The following is a 27886-nucleotide window of genomic DNA, read 5'->3' as shown; positions in this document are numbered from 1 at the left end:
TTCTCAACCCTACAAAAAGCAACTTCATAATCGTCAGCGAGCTTCCTGCAAGAGTCTTTGAGAACCTGGGAACATCGAAGGTCTCAAGTGTTTTATTACCATAACCTCAAACAAATACTTGCCCAGTTAGGCATGATCTGTTCCTGAGGCAAAATACAAGGTGAATAAGCAGCAGTTTATTTGATTCCCACCTTTGCATGTCTTACCTCTCCCATTTTCCTTTGTGCTGTGCCAGTCTCATGCATTTCAACATACACACGTATACACACTTGTGGGCTTGTAAAGCTGTGGAGATATTTTGATGTGTTTTCTTCTAGCCAAGGAAATTAGCAATCAATTACCAGAACTTTCCCATTACCGGAGTTACAATAACATTATACTAGACTTTTATCTCACAATGAAAGTGTTTTTATTTTAAGAAGTAAAATCAAGCTAATCTGAAAATGAGAGTGCCATTGAGACAAATCTGAAGTTCGTTTTGCAAGCATTAAAAACACAAGAACTATATATATGGACCTTCTACTTCTCTAAAAAAAATAGTATCAGAGATAAGGAATTAAATACCTTTTTTTCTATGCTAACTTCTGAAAGAACTCAGTTCCAAATAAAGTCAAGGTAGTAGCCCTGTAACTGGATGAGTTAAACAAGTATTCTTAAAACAGAATTAGTTCATTAAACAACTGAAGCCTCCTGCTGTGGAGACTAAAAATGACCCGATTTGGCACACTTTCCAAAAAGTTAAAGTTAAACATGCAAGTGCATGGGGGGCAATTAATATTGCATCTTTAAGAGCTGAATCATGAATTAATTTACTCTTCCCTTCACAGCACAAGGCTGACAACATTCCAACATTCTGCCTCTCCTCCCCAAAAGGCTCCTTTCAAGGCTTTAACTTGTTTTTGAGTTTACAAGTTGAATAGTTTCACTGGTCTCAAGGTATAGAGACTACTCGCATACAAAAACCTCGAAGTCCTTTATTAATGTTTTCAGGATGTATGTGGTACATATAATTAACATTATACCAGCTACAGGAAGTCCTCTGTTGCAAGAGGTACTTCAGAACAAGTATCCCAGAGCACCAACACAGACACACACACACGGACACTACAAAATCACTTTGAAATCACTCCCTCCCCCCCTTTTTTTTTTCTCCTCCTTTTTTTCCTTTTCTTTTTTTTTTTTTTTTTTTTTTTTTTTTTCTTTTGGAACTTGACAGCTAGGGCTTCTGAACCATGGGAGATTCTGAATGTGGCGGCAGATCTCCTAGTGCAGTGGCACTGGTTTAAGAAGGCTACTTCAGACACTGGAAGGTCAGAAGAACAAGAACTGACTGGGGTAACAGAGTGGTGTAATTTTCAATGCTTTGCGGCACGGCTGCTGTCTGGGTTGATACCTGTATGTCAGCCTCCTGGTGTCCCCTGCAGAATCTCCTGCGTTACAGGTGTATACACACCTTGTGTACATTTACCCCTCTGCTGTAGAACAGGGGGGCACTGTCCACCACACGTCGCATTACTAGTTCCAATTAGTAGGCACTGACACATCAGGAGGGTTAAACAAATGGGACTGGAAAGACTTTAAAAAGGGATGAGCCTGAGAGAAATCTTTGTTCATTATGACAGATCAGTGACAATCCCTTCAGGTCACCAGGCTTCATATGTCCATCTGTTGCCATCTGTTCCCTAAACTCATCCTTTTTTATTCAGATGCTCTGCTTAAAAATAAACCCAAACTACAAAAAGGTTCAACTCCATTCTGTACACGTTCTCCATTTCCAGAGTCATTTTCCTGGCTTTAGACCTTCTCCTTCCGCTTTAGTTTGGACACTTTCTTGACAGTTCCGTTCTTGTTTAGAAGCTTCAAAACACGATCCTTATGATCCAGGACCTTTAGCATGGAGTCTCGAGCTTCATTGATTTGATCCATCACCAGTTTACACCTCTGCATATTCCCCTGAAATGAAACACAGCTGTCATTAACAGCAAATGGCCCAGTCTAAGCAATCACTGCACCTTTTCCTAACACTGCCTGTACCCACTGACACTGGAAACACAGTAAGTGTACCTATGTGATTTCTTTTTTCATAAGCCAGCATTAGCTCTTACTAACCACAGCGGGGTATTTTGTAACAAAGGGTAAAGCAGTTCTGCTGGGTCAGGAGGCCACAGGAGCCTACCTGTATCAGTTCATTGATTCGATGCAAGTCGTCATCGGTCGCCGCCTTTTTCTTCGGAATGAGTCCCTCCTGCAGGGCAGTCAGCCTCTCGTACACGTCATGCTCCAGGTTTGTCTAAAAGACATCAGCATTTCATGAGAAGGTTCACCACGAGGCCCGAAAACATTCGCCCACATTAAGAAAGCTACACAGAGAAGATGACAACCCATTCCTCTCTCAGCTGCTCATGTTAGTAATTCAGAAGATGGAGCCTCTGATGTAGTGTGGCACTATCAATCTTACTAACATCCTGTTCACAGTATCGCTCCACTTCTGAACAAACATGGACCCTAACCAGAACTGTTTCCCCTATTTCTCACAATACTATTCCAGGAATGCAGAGGTTTTGGGGAGTTTGGTGCTAGAATGCAGAGCACCTACCTCACCCCCAACCTGAAACAGAAGCATCCAGGAATGTGGATCAGTGCTGCCTCCTCAGATCAGCCGCACCATCCCAAACAGACGCTTCTTCAGACCTGTGCATCAGCAGGAGGGAGTTGCCAATTTTGATCATCTGTACAAAATACATCAGCTCTTATGTCTGGATCAAAATCAACACTAAGTTTCCAAGCCACTTATGCCACATTCCTGAGAAAGGGGAAAGCACGTCCCACTCCCTTTGGGCACTACACACCAGCTCCTTTACGGTATTCCCAATGGCCATGTCCTGAGCTTGTGAAAACATCCTCCTGTCTTATGCAACTCCGTGTTCCCCCGTGCCATAGGGAGCTGCCAAGCCCATTCACCTACCAGCTGTAGTAGCTGTGCTGCGCAGAGATGGACCTTCCACCCTTGTGCACGACAGGACACACCCTTCTGATTGGCAATCTCTTGTAGCATAGCCTTCTTCTCTTCTGTCACCGCAAACATAAGGACATGTTATTTAAATTTCAGGAGTTTCCCAGACCTCTCTTCTCAAACAAAAACACAAACCTAAATCCTGTTCTCCATACATCCTAATAAATGATTATGACCAACGTTTTGATTCAGACAGGAAAACAGCTACCCATCTGCCATATATCTGACCGCTGCTTTCGCTTATTAACAGGTATTTCCAGAAAAATTGTATTATATCCCATTTTCTCCCCATTTAAAGAATGTAGTGCTCAGTGCCTGAAAAAGAGGTCCATCCTTTACCACTGAAATACGTATCTACTCCCTCCTCGATATATTTACATAGTTGTAAAAATCCAATCTGCTTACAGATTCTGAAGATACTAGCTAACAAGCCTAAAAACTAGTATCTGATCTCTATTTTCCACCTATTAGGAAAAAAAAAAAATCTTTAAAAGTCCATTTGTTAGTTGACAAGACTTAGTTACACTAAATCTAGAATGTTTTTTAACCTGGCAAGTTTCTTAGGGAGTAAGAAAATTTGAAGAGTAAACTGCAGTACATATTACTGTAGCATGTCATTTCTTTAAAGATTACTTTTAGTAAGTTTCTATCACTGTATATAAGTAGGTTTCTCAATAACCATACGACTTTTTCTTTTACAAAATTACAGCTAATTGTACGTAGTGTTCTTCCCTTCTTTCCTCCATCTTGAGAGTGAAAGAGATTTAGGCAACATCTAGCTAATGAAACTCATTAGCTCACTTGATCAACCCTTGTTTTCCAAATGGCAATTAAAACCTTTTTGTGGGATTGCTTATCAACAGCAGCTAGCTAAGAATGCTCCTAAGGCACCCTGAGAAGGTGCGCTGAAGCGGCTCATCCCAGAGGAATGGGACTGTCAAAGTACAAGCAACAGACTGACCTTTCACCCGGACATCGCTGTATCTCTGGAAGTGGTGGTAAGCAGCTTTCCAAGGATTGCGATAATGACGGAGCAACGTGATAGGCGGCCTTGGACGCACAGGGACGTATCTTACACCTTCCTCATCTAGAAAAGGATCCAGGGAGAACTGTGCTGTTATTGTTAAGTAGGTGAAAGTTGATCAGCGTGACACAGTAACTCCCGCAGTAAGCACCACCCCACACAAAACTATGCTCTACGTGTTGAGAAAGGTCGTTTTCCCTTAACATCACTATGCAGAAAGTGCGGGGGAACAGACAGTTGGATTCTCTCTTATTTACATTTAGGAAGTGGGAGAATGACAGAGGACCTTCTCTGAGAAACAGACACTTGACTTGGGAAAACAAAGACATCAGAAATGACATTACCTATGTACTCCTTTGGAGGAGACTTCCGCTTCTCTGCCTTCACCAGCAAACTTTTGGCAGTGGATTTCTCATCATCAGTGCTGTTGGTTTCCATCATGTCCCCTTCCTCTGTGGAGATGACATGCTGCTGCTTACGGGGTTTCTTCCTCGGGGAGGCACCAGGTGGCAAATCACTTGGAGGCATTGAAAGGTTGTTGGCCAGCAACGCCAGAGATGGAGACACAGTACTTGTAGTCAGAGGAGGGACTGCTGAGGGGAAGGAAAGAGGACAAGAACCCAAACCATCAGCAGCCTAAATGCAACACACTTAACACTGTTTGAACACTACCTCCAACAGTAGTTCCTGTTCAAGCGCCTTGTGAGGAACATGAAGTATATGAGCACTTCAGCTCCGTATGCGTAGAAGGCCAGACATTAAGCCAGCAGCAATCGCTAGGAAAAGCCTATATGCCAAGATCTTTAGTGTAAGAATGAGAGCAGAGACAACTGTCCCTCAGTTCCTTCATATTTGAACCTTGTATTAGCTTAATGCTACAAAAAGGAATCCATGCTAATGTGTCTTGCGTTACTGCAAAAAAGGTATCTTTGTACGTAATCCAGCACGGATCACAGTCAACAGCAAGCAAGTTCCTTTCCCCTACTAATAAAAGCAGAGTTGTATGCAAGCAAACTGAGCCTGCAGTGCTCTCTTCGCAAGGGTCTGCCTGTACCACCAAGTCAAGAGCACTGCACCAGTAAGTTACTGCAGCACTGAACACGCCTCTGACGCTAGGCAGCAGAGCAGCGGGTGGCTTGAGGGAATACCCCCTGACACTTGGCAGGATAAGCTCAATCAGCTGTGACTAAGGCTACAGCAAAAAATTTCTGGGATGGGATTACCTTTGGCATACCCACAATTGCCAGTAAGCGACAAAAGAACCCTGAAGAGCTTAATGCTATCTGCCGTGCGCCAGAGACACCTGCAGCAAGCAGCTTCTTCCCTCACAGGACAACATACAACTTGAAGGAGAGTGGTGAAACCAACAACTAAAAACAGAACTCTCACACTCAGGCGTGTGGGATGCATTTGTGTCATTTTGCCACAGTACAGAGTGCCTGACCCAAGATCCATAAGGATCTGAACTTTACTGATCGTGCCATATGATTAGCAACTATGGCCAAGCTGGATAAGGAAGGCAATATAACTAATATTTTAAGAAGTCCTAGAGAAAAATACCAGTGAATCACAGGAGTACCCTATGAAATCCTACCCTGGTCACTAATTCTTCACATACAAGACAGGCCCTTGGACCTGAACAGTAGGATTTGCAAGGAAACAGAAGTTAACTGAACTGATCCATAATACACCGGTACTGCTGCTGTGTGCAAGTGTTTTAAACATTGAATTTGCACCGACTCTTTGGAGTTGGATCATTTGAACATGAACAAAACAGTCACAGTGATTTCATGGGAGATTAGGGAGAGGACAGAGAAAAAACTTTAAGTGACAGGGGATGAGGGAACCCTTTAACTGGTGTTTGGTGCTACCACGGAAGAGATGTGATTTCATCTTCAGGATGGCTGTGTTGAAATGCTCTTAATTCCTCCACTGTCTCAACAACAAAAGTAGCAACCTGATGATTAACCACCACCTACCAGACACAGGTCGCATGATGTCCATAGGCTCCACCTCCTCTTTGATTTTTATCTCCGGTACGGCAGGACCCAGCACTGCTGACAGCGCACCGCTCATGGTTGATGGAGGAGCAGGTGCTGCCACAATTGTGGTAGAAGTTGGTGGAGCGGCCGGGACAGCTCCTGGAATGGTGGACAGTGCTGCTGCAGGCTGCGATGTGGGACTGGCTGCTGCGATTATCGTTGGAATGGCAGAGGGGGGCTGCTGCGAGGTAGGGGGGACAGCAATGGTGGGCTGCTCCCCACCTTGGTTAGACACTGCCTCCATAGACACAGGGACTGGAGTGGCCATGGACACATGAATTTCAGGTTTTGGCTTGGCACTGTAATGTTAAAAAAAACAAAACAAAACAAAGGAAAAAACCCAAGCTGAAGTCAACTGCATCTCAGTCATGGTGACCCAGCACAAAGTGAAAGGGCCAAGCTGCACTCAGACTATCCAGTTCTTCCTGCGCCCACAAGTAACCCTTGGCTCATTCATGTGTTTAACAGAGACGGTGTCACCTCAGTTACATTTCCTCCTCTGCTCCCCTTCTAATCCTCTGTATTTATTATGGATGATATTTTCTTCCACTCACTGTAACAATCAATCTCATGACTAATTCCAGGTAACTTTGAAATACTTGTAAAAGTATCAAGGCAGCTGCACAATGCAGACAAGAGGAACTTTCACCCAAAGTTGTACTGCTCCCCACCCTCTGTTTGCAAGAGGCTCCCACTGTGGCTAATTGTTATAAAACCGTAAATTGTAAAGCCGCTGATCTCAAATGAAGCAGGGCAGAAGCTCCATTTACCTTTCTTCAGCACTAACTTCCAAGTACTATAGAAAAAAAGTTAAGGCTTCTCTTTTACAACAGCAGCGGGTTCTTTGTTTGTTTATATGGAAGCTCATAGCCACAGCTTTTAAAAGGCTACTGCCTCAGCTTTGCAACAGCAGAACAAGTCAAGTCTGTTCCAAGTCATCACACTGACAGATTCCAAATAGATTAATTTTCCCAAAAGAAAGGAAACTGCTTCAGTAGCCAAAGAATGCAAATCAAACAAATATAATGGAACTATTACTATGCAGTTTGTTGTTTCCTAAAGTCTTACCCAGCAGGCCTTGGTGATCCAGATGTGCTTCGCATAGTACTCTCGACACGCGTGCTAGCTACTTCAGGTGGCTGGGGTGGAATTAAGCTTTTCCGGACTGCCAGCCTGTAAGAGACACACAGATCTAAGATCCCCACCACCGAGAGCAAAGGAATCGACCCTCTCTTGCCCAAACCAGGACAGGAGTTACAGCTCTGTCTTTCGCATAACTTGACTTGCTACAGAAAGGGTCTCATTTTACTTTTCAAATCAGATGTTAAGTTTTATTGTCTTCAAAGATAAAAAGATTAGTTGCTCCGGCGAGTCTCGTCACCATTTAGGGCGGCTCCAAGAACCCCAGCTTTACTTTCACCCGGCTGTTCGGAGCATCTCTCTGGGCCTCCAGGGGGTGAAGGGAGCACTGCCCACGCCACTGCCCCCCAGCTGCTATCTCAAGACTAAGCAAATCATCTGGAACTTAACAATGCTCAGACAGGCACCTGCCTTGTTTAGTGGGAGGAGACTGTGTCCAGGCCTGACTCCAAGACCTCAAGGCCTGAACGTGGATGTCAGGCAGCACAGGGCTTAACACAGAAAAGCATTTTAGAGACTCCTGAGACTCCTGTGGGGCCGGGAGTCAAACCGTTGTCCAAAATAATCAGTGTCTCAAATGGAAACACTCTTTAGTGATCTACCTCTGCTGCTTTAATTTGTTTCAGTTCTACAGCCTGCAGCTTCTCTGCCTTAAAAAAGGTTTCCACCCAAATAAAAAAAACACGCAATTTTAGTCTCATAGAACACAATTTGCAAATGTTTTCAGTCCTTAGTGGGGAGGACATGCATTATTAATTCTAAAACTGCCTATTTATTCATGCATTTAAAAATCAGACAGAAAATATAAAATATTTTAAGAGTTTAAGTTGCTCCCTCCCTTTTTCCTAATCAGGTTTCACAGCAGGGTACTAATCCTATCCTTTCTACTCATCCACATATTCTTCCAAGAAAAGCACTGAAGACAAAGCACACCATTCTAATTTTAGTAGATTACGAACTCTTTGTTTTTATTACACTAAGCAAGAAAGCCTCAAATCCACTTTCCCTCCAAAGGTCACTTTCAACAGCTAAGAGACAAACCGTTGTTATTTTATTACAGACAGTAAAAGAGAGCTATATCCTACCCTGGGGGAGGAAAAGGGTGTTTCACAGATCAGCGGGTTACTCACAACTACTGCTGACTGAATAATCTGCTAGAAGTTTTCTTATCTCCACTGAAATGACTCTGTTTAGCCAGGCTAGATTGCACAGACGCGTCATTCACATGTCACCTTCAATTCTACTCACCCATCTGTGGTTGGTTTCTTCCGGAGGATGCTGGGGCGCGGGGAAGAGCCCTGGGCTGGTGCACTGGCACTGGCACTCTGGCTATGGGTTTGCACAACTGTAGTTGCTGCAGAAGCTGTGTTGAATGTGTTGCTAATAGGATTGGCTACAATGGTGGCTCCATCTGCCAAGACTACTGCTGGGAAGGATGGACATTGACACAGCAGACAAGAAGAACAGACACAGAGAGGAAAAAGCAGCAGTTACTTAAGGAAATCTGGTGACAAAGCAGGTGTCTGCCAGTGCACGCTGTCCGCGCTCCCCTGACTCCCTCAATCTTTAACCGCAGCACCTTCAGGCTATTTTGTAAGCAATACCTTTGCTACAAGCAATCTGATCACTGAACCTTCTGCAGGGAAGATGGAAACCACCTCCTGCCTAACAACTGCTGCTAGGTAAATAATCTTTTCCAGAAGAAATAGAAAACACAGAAATTGCTAGTCACAGACAACTGCGTCAACAGAGTAACACACCTGGTACAGTCTATGTGGCAATACATGCCACTTGTAAGTAAGCACCATCAGCTGTGTTTACACTGTGACCTCCTGCCAAAGCCTGTTTGGCCAACCAACTGATGCAGAGCGTTTAGACGGTCAGGAATTCACCACGCAATACGTCTGCCAGCTTTGCAACAGCACATTCTCTTGGTTGCTGTATCCCATTTCTTCAGTAAGCTGCTGGGGTTTCATCAGACCCATCATTTTTAATGAAAGATGGTTTCTGTCGCAGTCCAAGGTCAGGTTACCAACTGCTGAAGGTACCTGGCCGTATGTTAAGTGCTACTGTTATCTAACGCATAGCAGAATAGTTTGGAGAACATCATTTATTTGTAAATGACTTTTCCCACAAGACTCTCCTCGTGGGTAGAGAACTGTTTAAGCTCAGGCACTATCAGTCTTTTCCGCAGAAGCAACCCATTCAAGGCCACCCACGCACTCCACCCGCCATGCTTCAAAAAATGAATCAAGATGTACGAAAAAAAAAAAAAAAATTGCTGGGAGAACATGCGTGTGAGTGTATTCAGTGCCCTTGCTGGGCCACAGAGACTGCCAAGATGACTGTGAGCCACAGCAAACACAGAACAGGCCGGCTCTGTGGGAGCGCAGGCCGGTGGCTGTGCCCGGGGATGGTGGCTGTGCCCGGGGCCAGAGCTCTGCCCACCGCTCTTACCTGAGGTCTTGGCATCAGCTTGTGGCTGCTGAGCACTGATTGGTGCCGGCTGCAGTCCCTGCGTGCCGATTGGTGCAGCGGGGTGCAGTCCTTGTGTCCCAATTGGTGCTGGCTGGATGCCCTGGGCGCTGATTGGTGCTGGCTGGATGCCCTGGGCGCTGATTGGTGCTGGCTGGATGCCCTGGATGTGGCGGGCGTGAGAGGCATCGACAGTCATCAGCTGCATGGGGTTGAGGTGGACGGTGGAGGCCACGCCGACACCGGTCTGAGCCGTGATGGCCGAGGTGGGCGCCTGGGCTGACACTGGGAGCAGCAACATAGGCACCGCGTCACAGCGGCCCTGCGTGCTGCTCGGCACCCGCACCACACACACACGCACTTCCAAACACTGTTCTGCTTTGGAAAATTAATTGGCCAGCCTGCTTGTTGCAGTAGTACAGTTTGAGAGGGGAGAGGCCAGAGTGTCCGCCAGAAGAATTAAGCATTACTATTTATTTCCATTCTATTCCAAAATGCAACAAGAGAGAAAAGATCAAGTTTAACTCTAGACTCACGTTACATTTCTGTACCCAGCCTCCAGTCTTAGAAAGCTGTGCGCTATTTTTGCTCGCTTATTTTACAACACTTCTAAGTACCAACACTCAGCTTTTTCTCTGCTTTTAAAACGAAAAAAATTAAAAAATCAGAAGCCTAAGCCATTTCTTTTCAAAAGACAGTCTCTCCACAGAACTTATTGCTACATCAGTTAAAAAACTCCTCACCTTTGCCTGTACAAAAGCAAGCAGAGAAAGCTGAGACTCAGGTGTAATACCTTACAACAGGGATTACTTCCTTATCCCCTTTCCCCAGACACATATTAAAAAAAGTTTTCCTCAGTGCAAGTGCACAAACTGTTCTGAAATCGAGTACAATCTTATCTGGTTCAGAACAGGGCTTAAAATTACAGGCTGGATCCCATAGCTCAAACGAACATGAAATATTTTTGTGGCAGAACAATGTTGCCAACAAAGCACCTCTTTTAAGCAGTTCAATTAGTTTATTTGAATTTACAGCTCTAAGCCACTACGATTCCACCTTTACAGACCCATTTCTCCCAAGCAGCCCTTCACAACACTGTGAGACTACCTGCAGTTCCTGGCTCTCCAGATTTCCAGTCTTTACAGGACAGTACCACAATTTCTGCAGCCATGCACAGAATGCAAGGGCAAACTTGCCAACAATGGACTTGCCTGCTAACAATGGAGAGCCCTCTCATCACAGAACAAGCTGTTTTTGTCAATGTCACAGGATTTCGATCATGTTCTTGTGCCGACACGACACTCTAAAAACCACCGTCAAAAAACTGAAATTCAGCACCAGGTCTCTGAAAATGGCTTCTGTACAAAGCAGGCACATTAATTCCCTTAGTGGAACACCTTATGCGAAACATTCTTGTTGCATAACTTTCTAGTCAACAAAATCCTTTCGGGATACTATATAAAACACAACCAGCATCTGGAAAGCCAAAGACAACATACTTCCTGAAAATTCTGCGTTAATGCTCCTTATCTCAGTGATCTTTTAGAAGTCTCCTCTGCACTTTTACCTAAGCCCTCACCTGGCTGTGCTCAGCACAGGTGCATGTCCCTCCTCATACCCTGAATCCTCTGCTTTGAGTTGTCACCAGTTACTGCCACAAATAGTACCTTCACAGTACTACTGCTTCATGTTACTTTGACAAGCAAAATGCCTCTCTCAATGAGCTCCTGCTTAAGAACCTACATCTGCTTTTTAAAAAATTAGCCTATTGGGGTGATGGTAGCCTAACGCTGCTGCGACTGGAACTCCTGACAGTCTGCAGCCATGTTCTGTCAGGGGCTCTGTAACCATGCCCCAAGCACAGCTGCCAACACCAAGCACCACCACTCAGCTGCACATTCTCCTTAAAAACCTTCAGCCAAAGTACAGGAAGGTACAGAAGCAGCTCACCCATCCCTTTTGCAAGTCATTTAATCATCCTGAAGCACACCTCAAATCCTGACACGAGGTATAGCCAAGACTTGCAAATTTTCACTGGAATTTCAATGACAGAAAGAACAGGCCCCAGTAACTCATCCACTGAGTATACTTTCCTACTCAGCAAATGGGCTTTGCTGCCTCCAAGTTCTTCCCAATTCCCCCTATACCGCCCTAGGGTAAGGTGCTGCCAGCACATTTCCATGAAAATCCAAACCAGGCGTATTTCTACAGTTTGGATTGTGGGAATTGCCACATAGAGAACGGTCCTAAACCACTCTGTAAGGTACAAGCGCTCCAAATTTTGTCACAGAATGACCTAAGTTAGGGTTGACTATGTGGGTTCAACATTACACATTATTTTTTTGACTGTCTGCAAATTACTGCAACAGGTCAAACATTAAATGCTCCATTCTTTTAATGGAATAGTAATGCAAAAGTGTGCAACACAGCTTATTTTTTCTGGGTTTGATTCTCGTTTCTCTCTCAAACTGTACCCTCATGTGGAAAGAGACTAAAAGGGCCTTGTCAGAGCACCAGGGAATGAAGAACAAACCAAACCAGCTCTGTGATGGGAGGAGGTGAACTGTTTTGATTTGTATAATCCACAACTTTTACTTACAGAGATAAACGCCCTTGGATATCAAATGTGCAACAACTCCTGCGAAAACTGTTATCAGCTGTATTTAGCAGACTCTGAGCAGTTCAACACCCCTTCCCCACAAGCTTTCCACTCAGCCAACAAATCATTAAAGACTCTTTGCAACAAATTGTCAGAATCAAGCAGAAAAGCCTCTTAGCTTCTCCCATCACTGAAGCTTGTACGTGAACTAACAACTGAACAAAGCCAGCTTGGTCTTACCTGGATACTGGCGAATGGTGGACACCGAGCTGGTGATGGGGGTGTAGGTGTGCGCAGTCAGAGGGTAGGCAGAGGGTGGGTATGTCGGTAAGAAATACTGGAACTGGACAGGCACCGACTGCCTACAGGCATCAAAAAGAGCAAGTGTTACACACACAATTTCAACAGTTTGTCTTCAGCCCCTGCCTGTGGGCCACTCCCTGAGTTTTGTAATCTCATCTGTCATAAGCTATCAAGTATCTCAACCATCATGATTAATTCAAAACTAGCAAATCCCCCCATCTGTTTTTAAAATACAGTATTTCCAGCACATCAGAACCTAGAAAAGCAGCACGATAGTCAAAAACCACTCACACACACTCTCAGTCACAGAGCTGTTATCTCCCCACCTGTTGTCATTTCTGGTTTCCATTGCTACTGGGTTTGGAGATGCCCGGTGACTAGAGAGGGGTATGAGGTTACTCCTCTCTGCTGTGTAATCAGACTGGATCCGGGGAGAAGTATGTGTGATTTGTTGAGGAACCACTTTAGCTGCATAAAGACAAACACGTAATCAATTGACAGTCAAAGGAAGAATTGGTAAACACTGCAAAGGCAAGATCAATTCTCCTGGCAAAATCCCGCAACCCAAAAAACCCCACCCCACCCCCAGATGGTTTCCTAACCACACAGATAACAGGTTTCCTCAATAAGCAGAAAGAATGTGGGAAACTAAGCATTTTTCATCAACTTATACCAGAAGAAATGGATATTATAAGTGCATATACAAATTAAATTTGCTAACAGAGTCATTTACTTGAGTGCTCAAATGAAGTTAAATTTTTTTGGTGCATTTTTTAGGACCAGCCCAATCCTTTCTGCTGTCAAAAACTTATTTATCCAAGTTTTCAAAGCAGAACTTGACAGAGATCAAGGGAAATGAGATTGAGGCAGACAAGTACACACAGAAAACACCTACAAAAGCTTTACAGGAAACACTGAAAAACTTCACGCTTTGGAAATTTTATGGTAGGGAAAGATATAAAAAGAATTCAAAAAAAGAACAAGGAGGTCAGCAGAAAAACACAGAAGAACAGAAGGAAACATGCAGTTCTGTAGGAAACATGTCAGGCAGATTCCACACCCAGGCAAATAAAGCTCCCACCCTTTAGACCTTAGTGTTTTACCTCCAGATGAACACACTAATCAAACTCGACTAGACTACACCTAACGCCTCAAGAAGCACAGGATGGAACTTACAAAATCAATTACAAAACCCATATTCTACCACCAAGTAGTTACAACTTCTTGTATATGCAATGCAGGTTCTGAAAAGCCAAAGGGCCCAAGTATGTCTAAAAATTCAACTGGATAAGTTAATGAGTCATTTCATTACCTCCTCCTCCTAGAACATCCATTTCTTCCTAGTATTAAAAAAAGTTATGCCACAGCAGACCTGTTAGTTTCTCTTGGCTTGAATTGCTTTTCTTCCCCTCCTTAATTTGCTAATACGCACAAACACTGCCAGCATAAACAGAAAAATTGAAGCACCATTTACACACTCTAAAACGGAAATCACTCACCAACTGGGATGTTTGAGGTCGTGACAGCTGTAGCATGCGAAGAATGGGAGGGCATTGTCATGGTGACAATGGTGCTTGTAGGCGCTTGGGTGTGAGACACAGAACCTGAAGGAGAAAAATAAACAACCATACAAGATCTTTCTATGGAGCCCTATCACACCAGTGTATCTGTACCCAAATAAAGAGAGCAAAAACCCCAACCCACGACTTCCCTGAACAACCCATTAATTCCCCTCCTGAAGTCTGCTCATGCACTTCCAAATGCAGTCTGCACCAGAAATAAAAACTCCCTCAGAAGTTCATCTTCAGGCTCCATCTTCAAGGAGGAAACCAACAAAAAGCAACAACAAAACCCACACCCCACAACTCTCCCACAATAGCATTATGAATACTCACCCGCTGTGGTTGCTGAAGCAATGGTATTCGTTGCCAAAATAGGTGCCACTGTTGCTGCTGCCACTGGAGTACCGGTACTGAAAATAGTTTTCTATGAAAAGAAAACCTTTGAGTTACAAGACTAGTACATTTAAGTTATATACTTAGTATGGAATCATGTTGCATTCACTGTAAAGAACGTGACCTTCTAACCTAACACTTTTCCCGTGTTTAATCTTAGCCCTCAAGATACAAACAAAAAAGACGTCTACAAGCAGCAAGAGATTTTTTTCCTTCTTGCAGTTTACCTGAGCCATGGTGTGGAGCTGTGGCTTCTGCGTTCCTATAGCTGGGTGAGACGGTAGCGTAATCCGAGTAGCTGTATCCCTGGGCTGCGCGGGCCGCTGAATACTGATAGCTGCAGACGGTGGGTGCTGCTGGATAGACAGTGTGGGTCGACTGGAAAGAAAGAAATACAATCATAAAGACAACCACATAGATACTAAATATGAAAGATCAAAACACAAGGACGCACATCAGGCCTTGGTCTCCTCCACTGCGAAAGCAGTGCTGCTATCAAGTACATGGTAAAAGCAGCACAAGTAGTCTGAACTACACTGTTCTGTCCCCATCTGCCCTGCATACCCACCTAAGAGGTTACCTTATCAGTAACTCCCACCATTTCATAGAAGAGATATTCTGTCAGGGATGCTTTGTCAACATTCAGGTGCAGTTTTTCATTATGTCTTCATAAAAAAAAGCGGGGCCAAATTAGCCACAAGTTCCTGCCACAGAAACTCTTGCTTCCCAGGAAGCAGGACTTCAAAACTGATTAAGGTCTTTTCTTCTCAGAACTCAGAACAACAGTTCATGTTTATAGTAATTTTTCTTCACAGAACTGAAAGCATTTGCGCTGTGCTAGCATCACTATTTTTGTATTGTACCATCCCGCATCTAGAGGATTATCAGCTCGGGATGGTGAACGTGTATGTTTCCCCTTCCTGCAGCCTCGGTAAAGTCAGAGCACCGTAGGTTTGAACGCGCCCTTACCTGAGGGTTGACTCTGTAGCATGTGCTGCCGTTGTAGTTATAACAGGGGACTGAGCCCTCGTGGCTGAGACAGTTGCCACCACAGCAGGAGGAATAGTGCTTGAAGTTGTTACAGGAGGACGAGACTATTAAAACAAGACAGACAGACACAATCAAAGAAATTCCACTATTTAGAAAATAACTAAGAATTACTTGGTTAAAACTGTTTTTTCTGTGTCTTATCACCAAGTTTTGGCATTCTAAGACATTTCCAGTCTTTCTGAATTGATCTGAGAGCTCCTAAGCTGATCTGTCCTGGTTCTCAAAGTATGCACATCATAGGAATCAGTAATCAGCAAAGTTAACAAGACTGGATCCCATGAAGGTCTTCAGGAAATAAAACACAAAGGTCAGTTCCCTTCAGAATAAAAAGAAACCCTGACCCAAGTATATACAGGAAGTCAAAAAGGATTACATCGGGATACTAACTGAAAGCACAAAGTAAATATGTTTAACCCTTTATCCTAACACTGGACACCAGTACTACTGGAGGCAGATGATAGCTACAATCTTCCCCTCCTATGTGTACATAAGCTGAGAAATACAGAAGCATATTAAAATGAGATATTTTAAAAATTCTATGTCAATACATATATTTAAGAATACATCAACATGAGCATTATTGCACCAGACTTTTCAGACTTTAAAACTTGAGTTTACCTTCCCAGTTTCTAAGCACTTTGGAGACAGTTAAAACCCCAATTTTTGGCACAAAGAAAAATATACCATTTAAAAATTACAAAGTAAATCTAGAAACTGGTAGCCAAGAAACAGAACCGGTAGAGAGCTGACAGTAGCCTCAGCCCAGCAAATAATGCAATTACAGGTTATGTATTACAAGTAAGTGCCAGGAGAAACTTGGAGCTGGTGGCCGGCGTTTGGCTGAGCTGCCTGGGTGCTACCTGCCTGGATTGGCTGGTGAATGATGTGCTGAACCGCTGGCTGAGCTGTAGCTGCATTTGGCAGCTGTGAAGCTGGTCTCAGGACTGTAGTTACTTTAGAACTGGACATCACCGCAGCAGCTGCTGCACCTGGGAAACAAACCAAGCATGTTAAAATACCACACACCCCAACGGCTCCATATGACCACAGAGACAGACTCTGACACCAGCTGCTATGCACTGCGGTTTTACTGTACTTCACAGGTATCAGGTGACATTGGTTTAAAAGTAAGGCTTACAACAAATATACATAAGGTCCACAAAAATATGTGGGGAAGTCAGTATTATTTTATTTGAATTGGCTTTATTGATACTTTTTATTCCCCTATAGCAACCTTGTATTGCAAATCCAATCTTTTACAAGCTGTGGAAGCCAGCAGAAGTAATTCAGTTCGATTACTGGGCTACTGTGTCAATAAGACCTGACACCAACAATCTCACTGCATCTGATGAAGTTCAGAAGAGAAATAGGCATGCAATAGAAGACCCAAAACATAAAAAAACCCCACAACTTTTGACCCTGCAATTTGATCAATTTGCATAATGTTTGCTGTCTCCTGATCATAAGAGATTACTGCAGAAGGCAAATAGCCTTGAAATCATTTGATTAACTAGACTGAATAGCTTCTGTAGATGCCCCTAACTGAAATTACTACCTCAAAAATTAATATTCAAGCTGAGAGAAAAGGAGCAGGAAGAAAAAAAGAAGAAAACATGCACTAAATGACAATAGAAAGTTTGTGGCAGCTGTCGCACAAGAAGCCAGTCAAGTACACTACATTCTACTTCAGCTGCAAATAAAGCTGCACAGTCCTTCCAACTACTCTCATAAAAGAGGATCAGGTCTTTGCTTATGTCAATTTATTTTTCTTGACTTGACCAAATAACATCAAATATGAAAGGAAATACAAATATAAATGATTCTTTGAATTTATTTCAGTTTGAAGTTGAACTAGAAACCTAACCATAACGCATAAGTCAGAAATTACACAGACCATACTGAGCACAGGGCTGCTTTTAAGGGGCGGATCTCCTCTTTTGCAAGTCATAGCAACCAAAATCCTGGGAGACAAGACCCTGTAGCTATCCCCAGCATTCAGCTCAAGAGTAAATGCAGATGCACACAATGTGGTACGTTAGCACGCACAAAAACGCACGAGTGAGCCTGCGACAGGTGGGTACAAGAATAAGCCTCACAGCTGCTCAGGTGCCACTGCCACAGGTAAGCGATACTTGCTACCAAGAACACGCGGGACGTTTTGTGGGACAAGTCAGTCTACACCAGTGTATGCTTTTTCTTGAAAGTGTTCACCAATTTAACGGCACAGAACTAGAATAACAGGCGTCCTGGTATCTGCCAGCATTTTGAACACTGTCACATAGTCCTGCACTAAATGGATGAAGGCAACATAATTCTTAGAAGGTTAGCAGCTTTAACAGCTGAAGTATTAGCCACGTCAGCCGCGAGGAGAACTTTAGAGGCGAGGGCTAGATGCACTCCCCTGAGAGGCTGTGAACAAAAGGCAGGGATCACACAGCTCGATCTTTACCTCGGGGTAGGTGAGAAGCTCCAATGTGCAGTGGAGGCCCAGGAGCACTACTTCTGATGATAGACATCTGCACGTTGGTAGCCATGATATGATGCAAGTTACTAGGATGCCCCTGCAGAATTAAAGAAATTACAAACCCCAAAATAAATTATGAACTGTGCTGATGAGAATCAATGGCCACATGATTACTGTATCTCAGCCCCAAAGACAGGAAAGAGATTTTTACAAAAATACTTGGTGTACAAAGGTTGGATGCATTACAAGTTGAGTGCATAAAGAGGCAGGTGTTTCTACAGGATAAAGTTACAGAGCCTGCTGACACTGTGGGTGGAAGGAAGGTGTAAACATTTATCCATTTCATTGATAAATTTTTTCTGGTTGGTACATGGGTGACGGCCAGCCAGCGGTCAGCCACATGCCAGCCAGAGAGATGGCCCTTCTGCCATTAGTGACATTTAAGGCACAGATTCATACCACCTCTCCAGTAAAGTTGAGAGAATGGTGGGAACCTGGCAAATGCTGTAACAGACTAATTCTATTCTAATTCTGGCCTTCTCCAGAATATTAATAAAAGTACAAGTTCACTGAAACTGCTGCATGCATTTAGCCAGCCTAATTCAAATCTACCTAAAGGCACTTTACATCTGAACCCTGAGACTTCAGAGATTTACTGATGAGTGTTCAGGTGAACTGGTTTCAAATCACGTGGACTGGCTCTGCAGTCAAAATTAGAAGGGAAAAAAAAAAAAGTATTTCTAAAGCATTATCTACACCACCCCCCCCCAGTTTTGTCACTAGGGTTTTAATAAGAATACACTGCAAAACCATGTCTCTTCTAATCTGCTCCCAGGAGAGCTAAAGAACACTGCAGCGATGAAGCCCAGCAGTTTGTCTACACTAGCAACTCTCCAAGTGATTCTGAAACAGCAGGAGCTTTTAAGGAAAGACTCAGCTGCACAGCAGCTTTTGGATGCAGCTCTGCTGTCACAGCCTCACTGTGCTACGTCAGTTGGGCAATTACAACAAATCAGCAGCTTTCTAAAGAGCTAGTGATAACAGACTGAGGGTTAATGTTCCAGGCAGAACTGATCCAACAACCAGTAGCCACCGAAGGAGGAAGCCTGCTCTCTCTGTTTTCCCTCCTGCTGCAAAAGCCGACCTCAGTTGTACCAATATTAGTATTGATCTGACCATGTAGTGAGCTGGAAGAGAAAAAAGCCAGAAACCAAAAACCAGACCTGTTGCCCACTGATTGTTGCCACAGGAATTGTTGGAGCCTGCGGTATGTTGCTCTCCATAGTCACAGTGACCTGCCCAGGAACCTTTGTGGGAGCTGAGAGAGTAGAGGGTGGAGCAGGAGCAATGGGCCGGCTGGGCATGGTGGGCTTCAAGGGAGGCTACAAGAAATACAAAGACAAAAATGTTGGCAATTCCAAATGACAGCGCAGTGGTGAAGCAGAAACCATTTTTTGGGGGTCAAAGCCCAGACAGAAAGTCAGCTTTGTGCAAGGGTAGCTATGGCTAAGTATTTGGAAAGGAAGGATATTGGTCATTTAGAGCTTTTCCATCTTCATTAGGGACAAAGAAAGGCATCTTTTGTACTGGAAATAAGCAACTTTTAACATACAGTATGAATCACAAGTGGAATCTGTTAGGGGTATGGTGTTCCCCTACAGATACCAGGCATTAACAGTTAATTTGGTATTCTCATCCCCTCCTGCAGAGAAAAGGGAAGATTTCAGAACCTGACTGAAATCATTCTTCTCTTCAGAGACTGACAAAACATTCTCCTCAAAAATAATGCTACGACGCTATGAAATCCTTAGTCTATCATATAGGACAGATAAACCCATGAGGCAGTGTACACTCTGCAGAAGCACGCAAGGAAAGCCAAAGAACCAAATGCAGGGAAGCTTTCAGTGTAATTCATTTTTGCTTGACGCTCTAACCCTTCACATAAACTGTATTTTTTCCCCCACGAATCGTGAACCTCCTCATTACCTTCATAAGTCCATCCGAAAAGGAAAGTGGCACAGCTGGAGTCAAATGTGCTGGTGGTGCTGTCACTGTCACCGGGGCACCAGACTGGACAGGGTGGTGCTGCGTCAACATCTGAACCTGTGGATATGGCCGAACCACCACTGGTTCTTGCTTTTCTTCTCGAGGTTGTATAGAGCTGCCAGAGCCAATGTGTTCTCTAGGAGCAACCTCTGAGTCGCGACTTGATTCATCACTCACTAGCAGAAAAAAGAAAAAGGGAACTCTGAGAAAAAAGGTAAAATAGTTTAACAAGTTTGCATTGGTACCCCACCAGGTCAGAGACGGGATGCCAGGAACAGCCTAAATAAAAGAAATTCACCCTTACAATTAAACATTTTTTGAAGATGAAAACCCTGGGAACTCTGGCACTGCTTCTGTCGGTTCCCCTCAGAACTGATGGGCCCCGTAACACTGGGAATCTCTCACGAGCCCACCTAAACACGTCCTCCAAACAAAGTCTGACTAATTTTTCTTCCCACTGGAAAATATGTAATTACCTAAGAAGCCACCATAAAGTCCCACATCAAACAGGTGGCATTAAAAAGGTCTTTGTTTAATATGTCACGCAGGTGAAAAATAGAGCTGAAGACCAAGCACAAACCCTCCCGCGAGCAGAGCCGCTGCCCCAGCCGGCTGGAAACCCGGAGCCCTGGCAGGGCCAGCAGCCACCGCGATGGGGACCCCCGCCCCGCTCCCAGCCCCCCGCCGTCCCGGCCCCCCCGCCGGTGGAAGCGCGCAGGAGCGGGGCGGAGGAGCGGGGCGGAAAAGCAGCGACCGCGTACAGCTGGAAGGGGCCGAGGGGCCGCTCTGCCCTGACGCCGCGTTCGGGAGGCGGCAGCGATGCCGATGTCACCTCGTTCTCCCCGTCTGCGCCCGGGCAGCCCCCGGACCGGCTGCCGCGCCCTCTCCCCGCCCGGATCGCGGGAGCCGCGGGGGGCCCGCAGGGCCCGGAGCCCGCTTACCTGTGGCGGCGGGGGCGATGAGCCCGGCGGAGCCGCTGGTGGGGATGGGCGGCGGCGCTGGTCCCAGGCCGGCGGGCGGCGCGCCCGAGCGGGGGAACTGCTGCGAGCTCATCTCCGCCTGCGGGCACCGCCGACCGTTACGTTCCGTTGCGTCACGGCGAGTCACGCCCCCCGCCCCTCGCCTCCTCCTCACGGCAGGAGGCGACGCCCCCGGCAGGCCCCACCACCCGCTCCCGTCCCGCTCATTGGCCGCGGCGCTAGCGGCACCGCCAGCCCTGCGCCAATGCGGCACGCCCCCGCCACACCGGCCAATCCGACACCGGCCCCCACGGCCAATGAGGAACGGCCGTGAAAATGACCTCACGAATCCGCGAGCCAATGGCGGGAAGGACGGCGCTGGCCAATGAGGGCCGGCCGTGCCGCCCGGGCCCGCCCCGCCCTGCCGTGCCGCCGTGAGGGGCTGCAGGGCCCGGATGTTCCCGGCAGCGCGGCGGTGCGCAGGGCCGCCCCTGCCCGCACCCAACGCCGCCCGCAGCGCCCACCCTGGTCCCAGCCGCCCAGCCCTGCCTGTCCCCGGCCCTTCGCGCCCTGCTCCTGCCACCGCGCAGGGCCCCACCCCGCCCCTCTCCTCTCCGCCGCCACCGCCTCAGTCGCTCGCCCCGCTCCACAGTACCGCCGCCGGCCGCGGGCTCCGCACTCCCGCCCTCCCCTCGCTGCTGCTGCTGCCGCCGCCGCCGCCGCCGCCGCCCGAAGCAGCGGCGGCAGCGGCAGCAGCGGCAGCGGCCACCGCCCCCCCACCTGCAACCCTTCTCTGGAGCCGGGGAGAGGCGGTGCCGGGCGCGCCCTCCGCGGCGTTACCTGTGCCCGGGGCGTCCCGCGGCAGCCGTCGCTGAGCCGCCACCGCCGGGAACCGAGCTCTGCTTCCGCCGCCGCAGCTGCCCGCGGCGGATTGGCCCCTGCCGGCCCCGCCCACCCCAGCGCCTCCGCCCTATTGGCTGTGGCAGCGTTCTCCGCGGGGCGTGCTGGGAGATGGAGTCCCTGCGCGCGCCCCGGCAGGCAGAAAGCTCGCGAGACGCGCGCGGGGCGGAGCCCCCCGCCTGGCAGCACTATTGGCCGCCGGCCGCTGCCGTTGCCTTGGTAACGCTCTGTGGGGCGGGGCCAACTGGCGGCCACTGAGCGCGCACATCCCCCCCACCCCCTCGGGGCCACGCTCCCGCCGCCGAGCCCCGGCCTGTCAAGCCGCCCCGCGAAGTCGGGAAGGGATTCGGCAAACGGCCGGCTGCTCCCGGGCTGCCTCGGGCGAGCCCTACGGGAGGCGCAGCCGCGCTGCTGCGTTCAGGGGAGGGAGCTGTGCCAGCCAACAGGCCGCATCAACAAGCGCCCGACCCCGCTGTGGTCTCTGGCATAAATAGCTACTCCTCGCTGGGACAGGGGGGGAAATAACCCCCCAAACCTTGGTGTCGGTGCACGTTGCGACCCTGAGATGCTGCCCGTGCAGGGCTGCCTCACACATCATTACAGGCAGCGTGGAATACCACTGCTTTCCGTGACACTTCTCGCTTCAGTCCTTGTGTCTGGAGGCTGAGAGATTAAGTCAGACAGACAACTGTTGTTTTCAGAGATGCTTTAAAATGAAACAGAAAACCTTGAAATTACAGAATTGCATTAGAGTAATACATTACTTTGCCTTGCAAACCCTTCAGGTCTGTGTTGTGAACAACCCTGTAGGCAGCTGCTGGGGAAGCTTTGGCCACGGCCAGCTGTGGGGCCTGTTTTGGACGTGCGCAGGGTGACCATCGATCAGGGCGTGAGGTCTGTCCTGTGGCTTGACTCTCCGGACACTGCCCTTTACCCTTGTCAAAGTTACTCTGCCCGGCTGGATTCCCAGCTTTATTCTGGCTCAGCACCTCTTGGACAAGATGAACAGTTCTGTTCCCCTATCCCCATGGCTCCAAAAGGTCACAGTAATGCTACAAAGCGTTCCCAGGAGGTGGCAAGGGTAATGGGACATGGCTCATAGAGCATGGCTAAATGGAGCTGGCATCTGGGGGCTGGAAAATGGACACTTCAGAGGGAGTTTGCATGGACAGCTGCCAAAAGGCGCAGAGAATATTAAAAAACCAGTTGGGTTTTATTTTCTGCCACATGCTGCTTTCGATTTCCCCTCACGTTTACACTGCGAATAAACGAGCAAGTCAAAGCAGCTGTTCTTTGCACAGCTGCGGGCCCCCTTCCAGCCGGCCAGGCTGCCAGGTAATTAACGACAGACACAGCACGGGCTCCACCTCTGCCATTACCTGCGCCTTACACAGCCTGCACAAACGGCCTGCAAACCCACCGCGCTCCGCCCGCCCCGACCTCACCCACCTGCGCGCCCCCGGACCGGCGGGGCCGCGCTCAGGCAGCGGGCCGAGGCCGGTACCCGCGGGGCCGTGCGGGGGGCAGGAGGCCGCTGGGGGGCTGCAGCGGCGCGGCACAGGGGCCCCGGCTCCCCCGCGCCCCGCTCCCCCGCCGGCCGGGCGGGGGCGGGAGGTGGCCGAGACGTGCCCGCGCCTCGCCTGCCGCCTTACCGGGGCCGCCGGTAACGCCGCTCCCGCATGGGCGCTGCGGGGTCGGGACCCTGAGGGGAAGGCGCGGTGTCCCGCCGCTCAGGGACCGTCCTCCCTCCCCGCCGCAGGGCCGAGCGGCGGGAGGAGCGGGCTGAACCGCCGCCCGCCAAACCCCCCCCAAGATGGCGGCCAGGGGACAGTCTGGCGCTGCCCGGCCGCGACTCTATGGCGGCGCGGCCCCCCTCACCCGGCGGCGGAAGCGGCGCGCCCGGAAGCGGCGGGAGCGGCAGGAGCCGGAAGGGAGCGTGGCGGCCGCCCGCAGGTGCGGTTACCACGGCGACCCGCGCGCGGGCGGGGGGGCTGGACCTCCTCCCTCAGGGCCCCCCGGGCGGCGGGCGGCGGCGGTGGGGCGGGCGGCGGCGGGCGGCCCTGCGCCGGGGGCCGGCGGGTGGCAGGGGCCGCGCCCGGGGCCGAACGCCCTTGGCCCCAGCGGGCGGCCGCCCCGGCTCTTTTAGTTTCGGGGTTGTCACCAGGCGGCAGCGCGGCCGCCGGTCCCTCAGGCCGCTCGCCCGCTGCAGGCGCTCCCGGCGGGGGCGCGGCGGGCAGGGCTCCGCGGGGGCCCGCTGGGCGCCGCCCGGAAGCCGGAACGAGCCGTTTGTGGTCGGAGCCCCCGCAGCGCGTCCCTGCGCCAACCCGCCAGCGCCGCGCTCTGCTGCCGGGGGCTGGAGCAGGGCCAGGGGCCCGCCGCCCCCCCGGGAGCGACCCCCGGGCCCAGCCCCCCGGCAGCGGGCCTTTTCTGGCCTGCCCTCCCCCAGGCGTGGCGGTTCCCCCGCTGGCCGCCGGGCCCGTGCAGCACACGGTGGGGCTGGTGGCCACAGTAAGGTTTATTCCTTTCTCCAAGGCTGGATGGGCGAGTTTCCAGAAGTCAACTGTATTTGAAACCGAGTACTTCCAGGAAAAATAGTTAGGAATGAGGCACGAAAAAAAATCCGCTTTTAATTGTCTTAATTCAGGTGGGTTTTTGCTTTGTTACCTCACAGGGAACACGGCTGGTTCTCCCTATGTCATTCATGATAATTCCTGTGCCCTTTACGTCTTCTTTGCCCGCAGTGTATTTTTGTTTTCCTCTAAGATACTGGTCTTTCCTTGGTTTTACAGCTGTTACTATTCAGGGAGTGTCGATATTTCTAATCTGCAGGTTTTCAGTTGGCTAAACCGGTATCAGGTGACATGTGTCTTCACGCCCCGCCACCCCTTATTTTAGATATAAAAAGGCTTTTATTACAGCCCTTCACAGAACGGGAAAGCAGGCATGAGAGCACAGCATAGGCGTTTGGGTTGCAAGAATGCCATAGTGTATATTCATTTATGGGTTCCAGCCAACTGGGTATGATTTGCAGTGAATAAGAAAGACCCAATTCCAGGAGGAACCCCAAACCTTGGGTTTTCTGGTGTGCTTGGCAGAAGCCAGAGTGTCACTCCACAAATACCGACTGCGCTTCCTCCTTGGCGCATGCAGCTGGTGGATGTGGCTGTTTGTGTCATGCAATGCCGTCTGTCCGCTTCCCAGGTGCAGTGGAAAACAGCTGTCCTCTGTAGCTGAGCAAGTTGCTCTTTATATATTACAGCAGGGTGTTTCTGGTTTTATTCTGAAAGAAAGGACACTGAGATGCAGAAAGAGCAGTGGGTGAGGGCTGCTGAACTTTTAGCTGGAGTAGTATAAATTTTCAAAGGGAGTAGGAGGAGGTAATTTTGTCTTATCTGCCTACATACAGGTGGAGCTTTAGCTACAGATATGTAACACACATGCAAACACCATTTTTTATATTGAGATTGTCATGAAAGAGAGACATGGGTTAGATCCTGACCGGTGTTTGGGTGCTGATATACCCAGAATTTGAGTGGGCTCTTTTTTCAGTTGCAGTGGGGAAATGGAAAATGATTTATCCAGAAAAATTAGGAAGAAGTGAGAGACTGCCTGGGTGTATATTGGGTGTGTAGTAATTATAATTTAGTCAGAGGAGGGGGAAAAAAAGCTTGAACTTTTGGAGACCGTAACAGAAAGCGAACAGGAGAATTCAGGTCTTCTGTAAGCTTAAGAGTAGAGGCCAGAGAATTTATAGGCATGGAAGTACGTACAAAGTACAATAAAGAAATGGCATAATTTCTTTTTTTGGTTTGTCGTCTTTCAGTAAGTTGTACCATTTGAAACTGTCTTCATCATTTCATTCATTTTTCAGCTTCTGCAGTCGGTGGTACTTGGTGCATCCAGGAGATGCTTGTTTCTTCATTCCCCACAGAAGAAGTTCGCTGCAGCCAGCAGAACCTGAAGGGCTGACTAGTGAAACTTAACCTTGCCCGGCTCTTCCAACATTGGTTAGTATACCAGCCGATGGATCTGCAAATACAAAATGTGACTTTACCTCCCATAAAATGAACAGTGGGTGGGTTTTCCACCTCATTTGAAATAGGCACCATTTGTAATACTTCTTAAAGCTCTATGTGATGTGGGTGCCCCAGGACAGAGGCAAATTTATTTGAAAGCATAAACACAGAGGAAGCTGGAATTGATTTAGGTTTAATTGCAGCTCAGGAGTCAGAGCTCAAAATCCTTGTCTCTCTCCACGTTTTCATAGTTTTCCTGATTTTGTAAGCCCAGGTGAGACTACGATTATCTCACTCGTGCTGCATTAAAAGGGCCACTGAATCTTAAAATATGCCTTAATGTTTTGATTGTGTGAGATTCTGTATTTATAAAAAGAGACAATGCAAAACTAACTTCTTCTTTGTCATCTTTTTTAGGCTTCTATAAAATGGGAGTACTTACTGCAATTCTTGGAATCTGGTTCAGCTCTTCACTTGTAAAAGGAGATTCTAAGGCTGTGACAACATCTCTAACTACGAAGTGGTCTTCAACTCCTTTATTACTTGAAACAAGGTAAGCGCATTGTGATTTTTCATTGACAAATCAGAATGTGCTTAGAGGATAAAGCAGTATGTCCACATTCGTTTTGTGGCAGTTTGGATTGTGGTCGTTACTGACTCATTGGCAGTAGTAACACTTAGTTGAATACGATTATTGCTGCAGTTGGGGAGATGGGATGACTATTTTAAAGGAGATAGTAGTACTTTTTCTGTGTGGTAAATTCTTTCATTGTGCATGAGAACAAACCACACCAATGTGAGTATCCATAGCAAGTATTTTCTGCCTTAGGAAGTTTTACTCAAAGTACTAGATGGAGAGGTTTAGCGTGGTCTTCTGAGATTCCACAGTAAAAGATTTTTTGACTTCAATGGTGCCTGTAGGTTTTCATACACATCTGTTGCTTGCATACGTTTAGCTCAGTTAAGCTTGAGTTTAACTTTGTTCATGTGAGTTATGCACTGATTATGTGAAGTCAGCTGCTTTGTCAAGAGTTGTGCAAGTCAGCCTGGGGGATTTCTTCCATGCTATTAAAAGACTTTTTGGTTTTTTTAAAAGACACTATTTAAAAAGAAAAAAAAGAAAGAAAAATGCTGTCTTTTCACTGCCAGCCTACTTAGCACTTTAGAAGTCCCCATCATTCCATTTTACAGTATTCTAATTTGGAGATGTCAATGCAAAATAGGACTTCAGGATTTTTGTGTAATTTTGTGTAAACACGTGTGTTTAATTTTATATCACGTAAGGGTCTTGCCGTACATGGAACTCTGCCCATGTTATTGCAGACTGGTTCATGTGAAAGCAGTTGAGCGTTCATGGGTTTCTTTCAAATGGGCACAGCTTTGGGTGACAGGACAGGCGTGTCCTAGGTGAAATTACTTTTTTGTAACCTTCTCTACAGAAGCTGAGGTTTGAAGACTGAAAAATCCTTAAGTAGTAAAATGCAAAGCTCAGGTGTTAATGCCAGGATTTAAATACCCTGACAATGCGAGACATTTGCTGGGGAAAAGCTAACCCTAAGAGACTGAAATAGTAAGCAAATAATCAAAATAACGTGTGAAAGGCTTGATACACAACCTAACCATGACATTCAAAGACTTTGGGTAGGTAGGATTGTTCATCTGGGATGAACTGCAGAATGATACAGCACTGCAGTGTAAAATTGTTCCTGCTGTGTTCAATCTACTTAGCCCAGTGCTGCAATTCATTACCCAGTTCAGGAAGTACTTACATCACTAGTGGTATTTCCCACCTTAGGTCAGAACAGATTGAAACGAGCACATAAGCTACTGCAGCAGCTAGTGGGCTCCAAATCTTCTGTTGTAGCATCCGTTCGCATACGAAGCATGCTGCAAGTTTAGA

General features: G+C 47.4%; 2 protein-coding genes across 9 annotated transcripts in view; one reads left to right on the top strand and one right to left on the bottom strand.

Moving 5' to 3' along the window:
• Window positions 1-954: 954 nt before the first annotated feature.
• Window positions 955-22383, bottom strand: SAP130 (Sin3A associated protein 130). 5 transcript variants are annotated; one of them, XM_080409735.1, is made up of 21 exons: window positions 21911-22383; window positions 21053-21170; window positions 20052-20287; window positions 19289-19447; window positions 18051-18162; window positions 16466-16590; window positions 15521-15645; window positions 14779-14929; window positions 14492-14582; window positions 14096-14200; window positions 12923-13064; window positions 12534-12655; window positions 9677-9979; window positions 8468-8645; window positions 7148-7252; window positions 6017-6378; window positions 4382-4630; window positions 3975-4100; window positions 2966-3069; window positions 2177-2290; window positions 955-1953 (listed from the first exon to the last, which is right to left on the bottom strand). In XM_080409735.1, exons 2-21 carry the CDS (start codon window positions 21162-21164, stop codon window positions 1795-1797), a joined length of 3180 nt encoding a protein of 1059 aa, XP_080265861.1. In that variant the 5' UTR covers window positions 21165-21170; window positions 21911-22383; the 3' UTR covers window positions 955-1794. The 5 variants fall into 5 exon arrangements, with proteins under 5 accessions (XP_080265861.1, XP_080265863.1, XP_080265862.1 ...); XM_080409737.1 differs by having other exon boundaries at window positions 4382-4627; XM_080409736.1 differs by having other exon boundaries at window positions 8468-8642.
• An 849-nt stretch (window positions 22384-23232) lies between these two features.
• UGGT1 (UDP-glucose glycoprotein glucosyltransferase 1) overlaps window positions 23233-27886 on the top strand; it is a 48703-nt gene continuing 44049 nt past the window's right edge. For 2 of the 4 annotated variants that reach the window (XM_080409702.1, XM_080409699.1), the window contains exons 1-3: window positions 23233-23305; window positions 25842-25977; window positions 26404-26539. In XM_080409702.1, coding sequence (XP_080265828.1) covers window positions 26415-26539 — 125 coding nt within the window. In that variant the 5' untranslated portion in view covers window positions 23233-23305; window positions 25842-25977; window positions 26404-26414. Of the gene's footprint in view, window positions 23306-24421; window positions 24615-24907; window positions 25172-25841; window positions 25978-26403; window positions 26540-27886 lie in introns of those variants that run through there. The other 2 variants (XM_080409701.1, XM_080409700.1) reach the window with 2 other exon arrangements.

This window comes from Falco punctatus, assembly GCF_963210335.1.
Source record: "Falco punctatus genome assembly, chromosome: 13".
NCBI lineage: Eukaryota > Metazoa > Chordata > Aves > Falconiformes > Falconidae > Falco > Falco punctatus.
This window is presented reverse-complemented; position numbering and strand designations above follow the sequence as displayed.

Bases quoted from the DNA above. Each gene is read 5' to 3' on its own strand.
- SAP130 (XM_080409735.1), bottom strand. From the start codon at position 21,164: ATGAGCTCGCAGCAGTTCCCCCGCTCGGGCGCGCCGCCCGCCGGCCTG. The intron at 13,065-14,095 runs GTGAGTGATTTC...GTCTTTATGCAG, and splicing joins GACCTCAAACATCCCAGTTG to CTAAAGTGGTTCCTCAACAA. The intron at 7,253-8,467 runs GTGAGTAGAATT...TGTCTCTTACAG, and splicing joins AAGAAACCAACCACAGATGG to GCTGGCAGTCCGGAAAAGCT.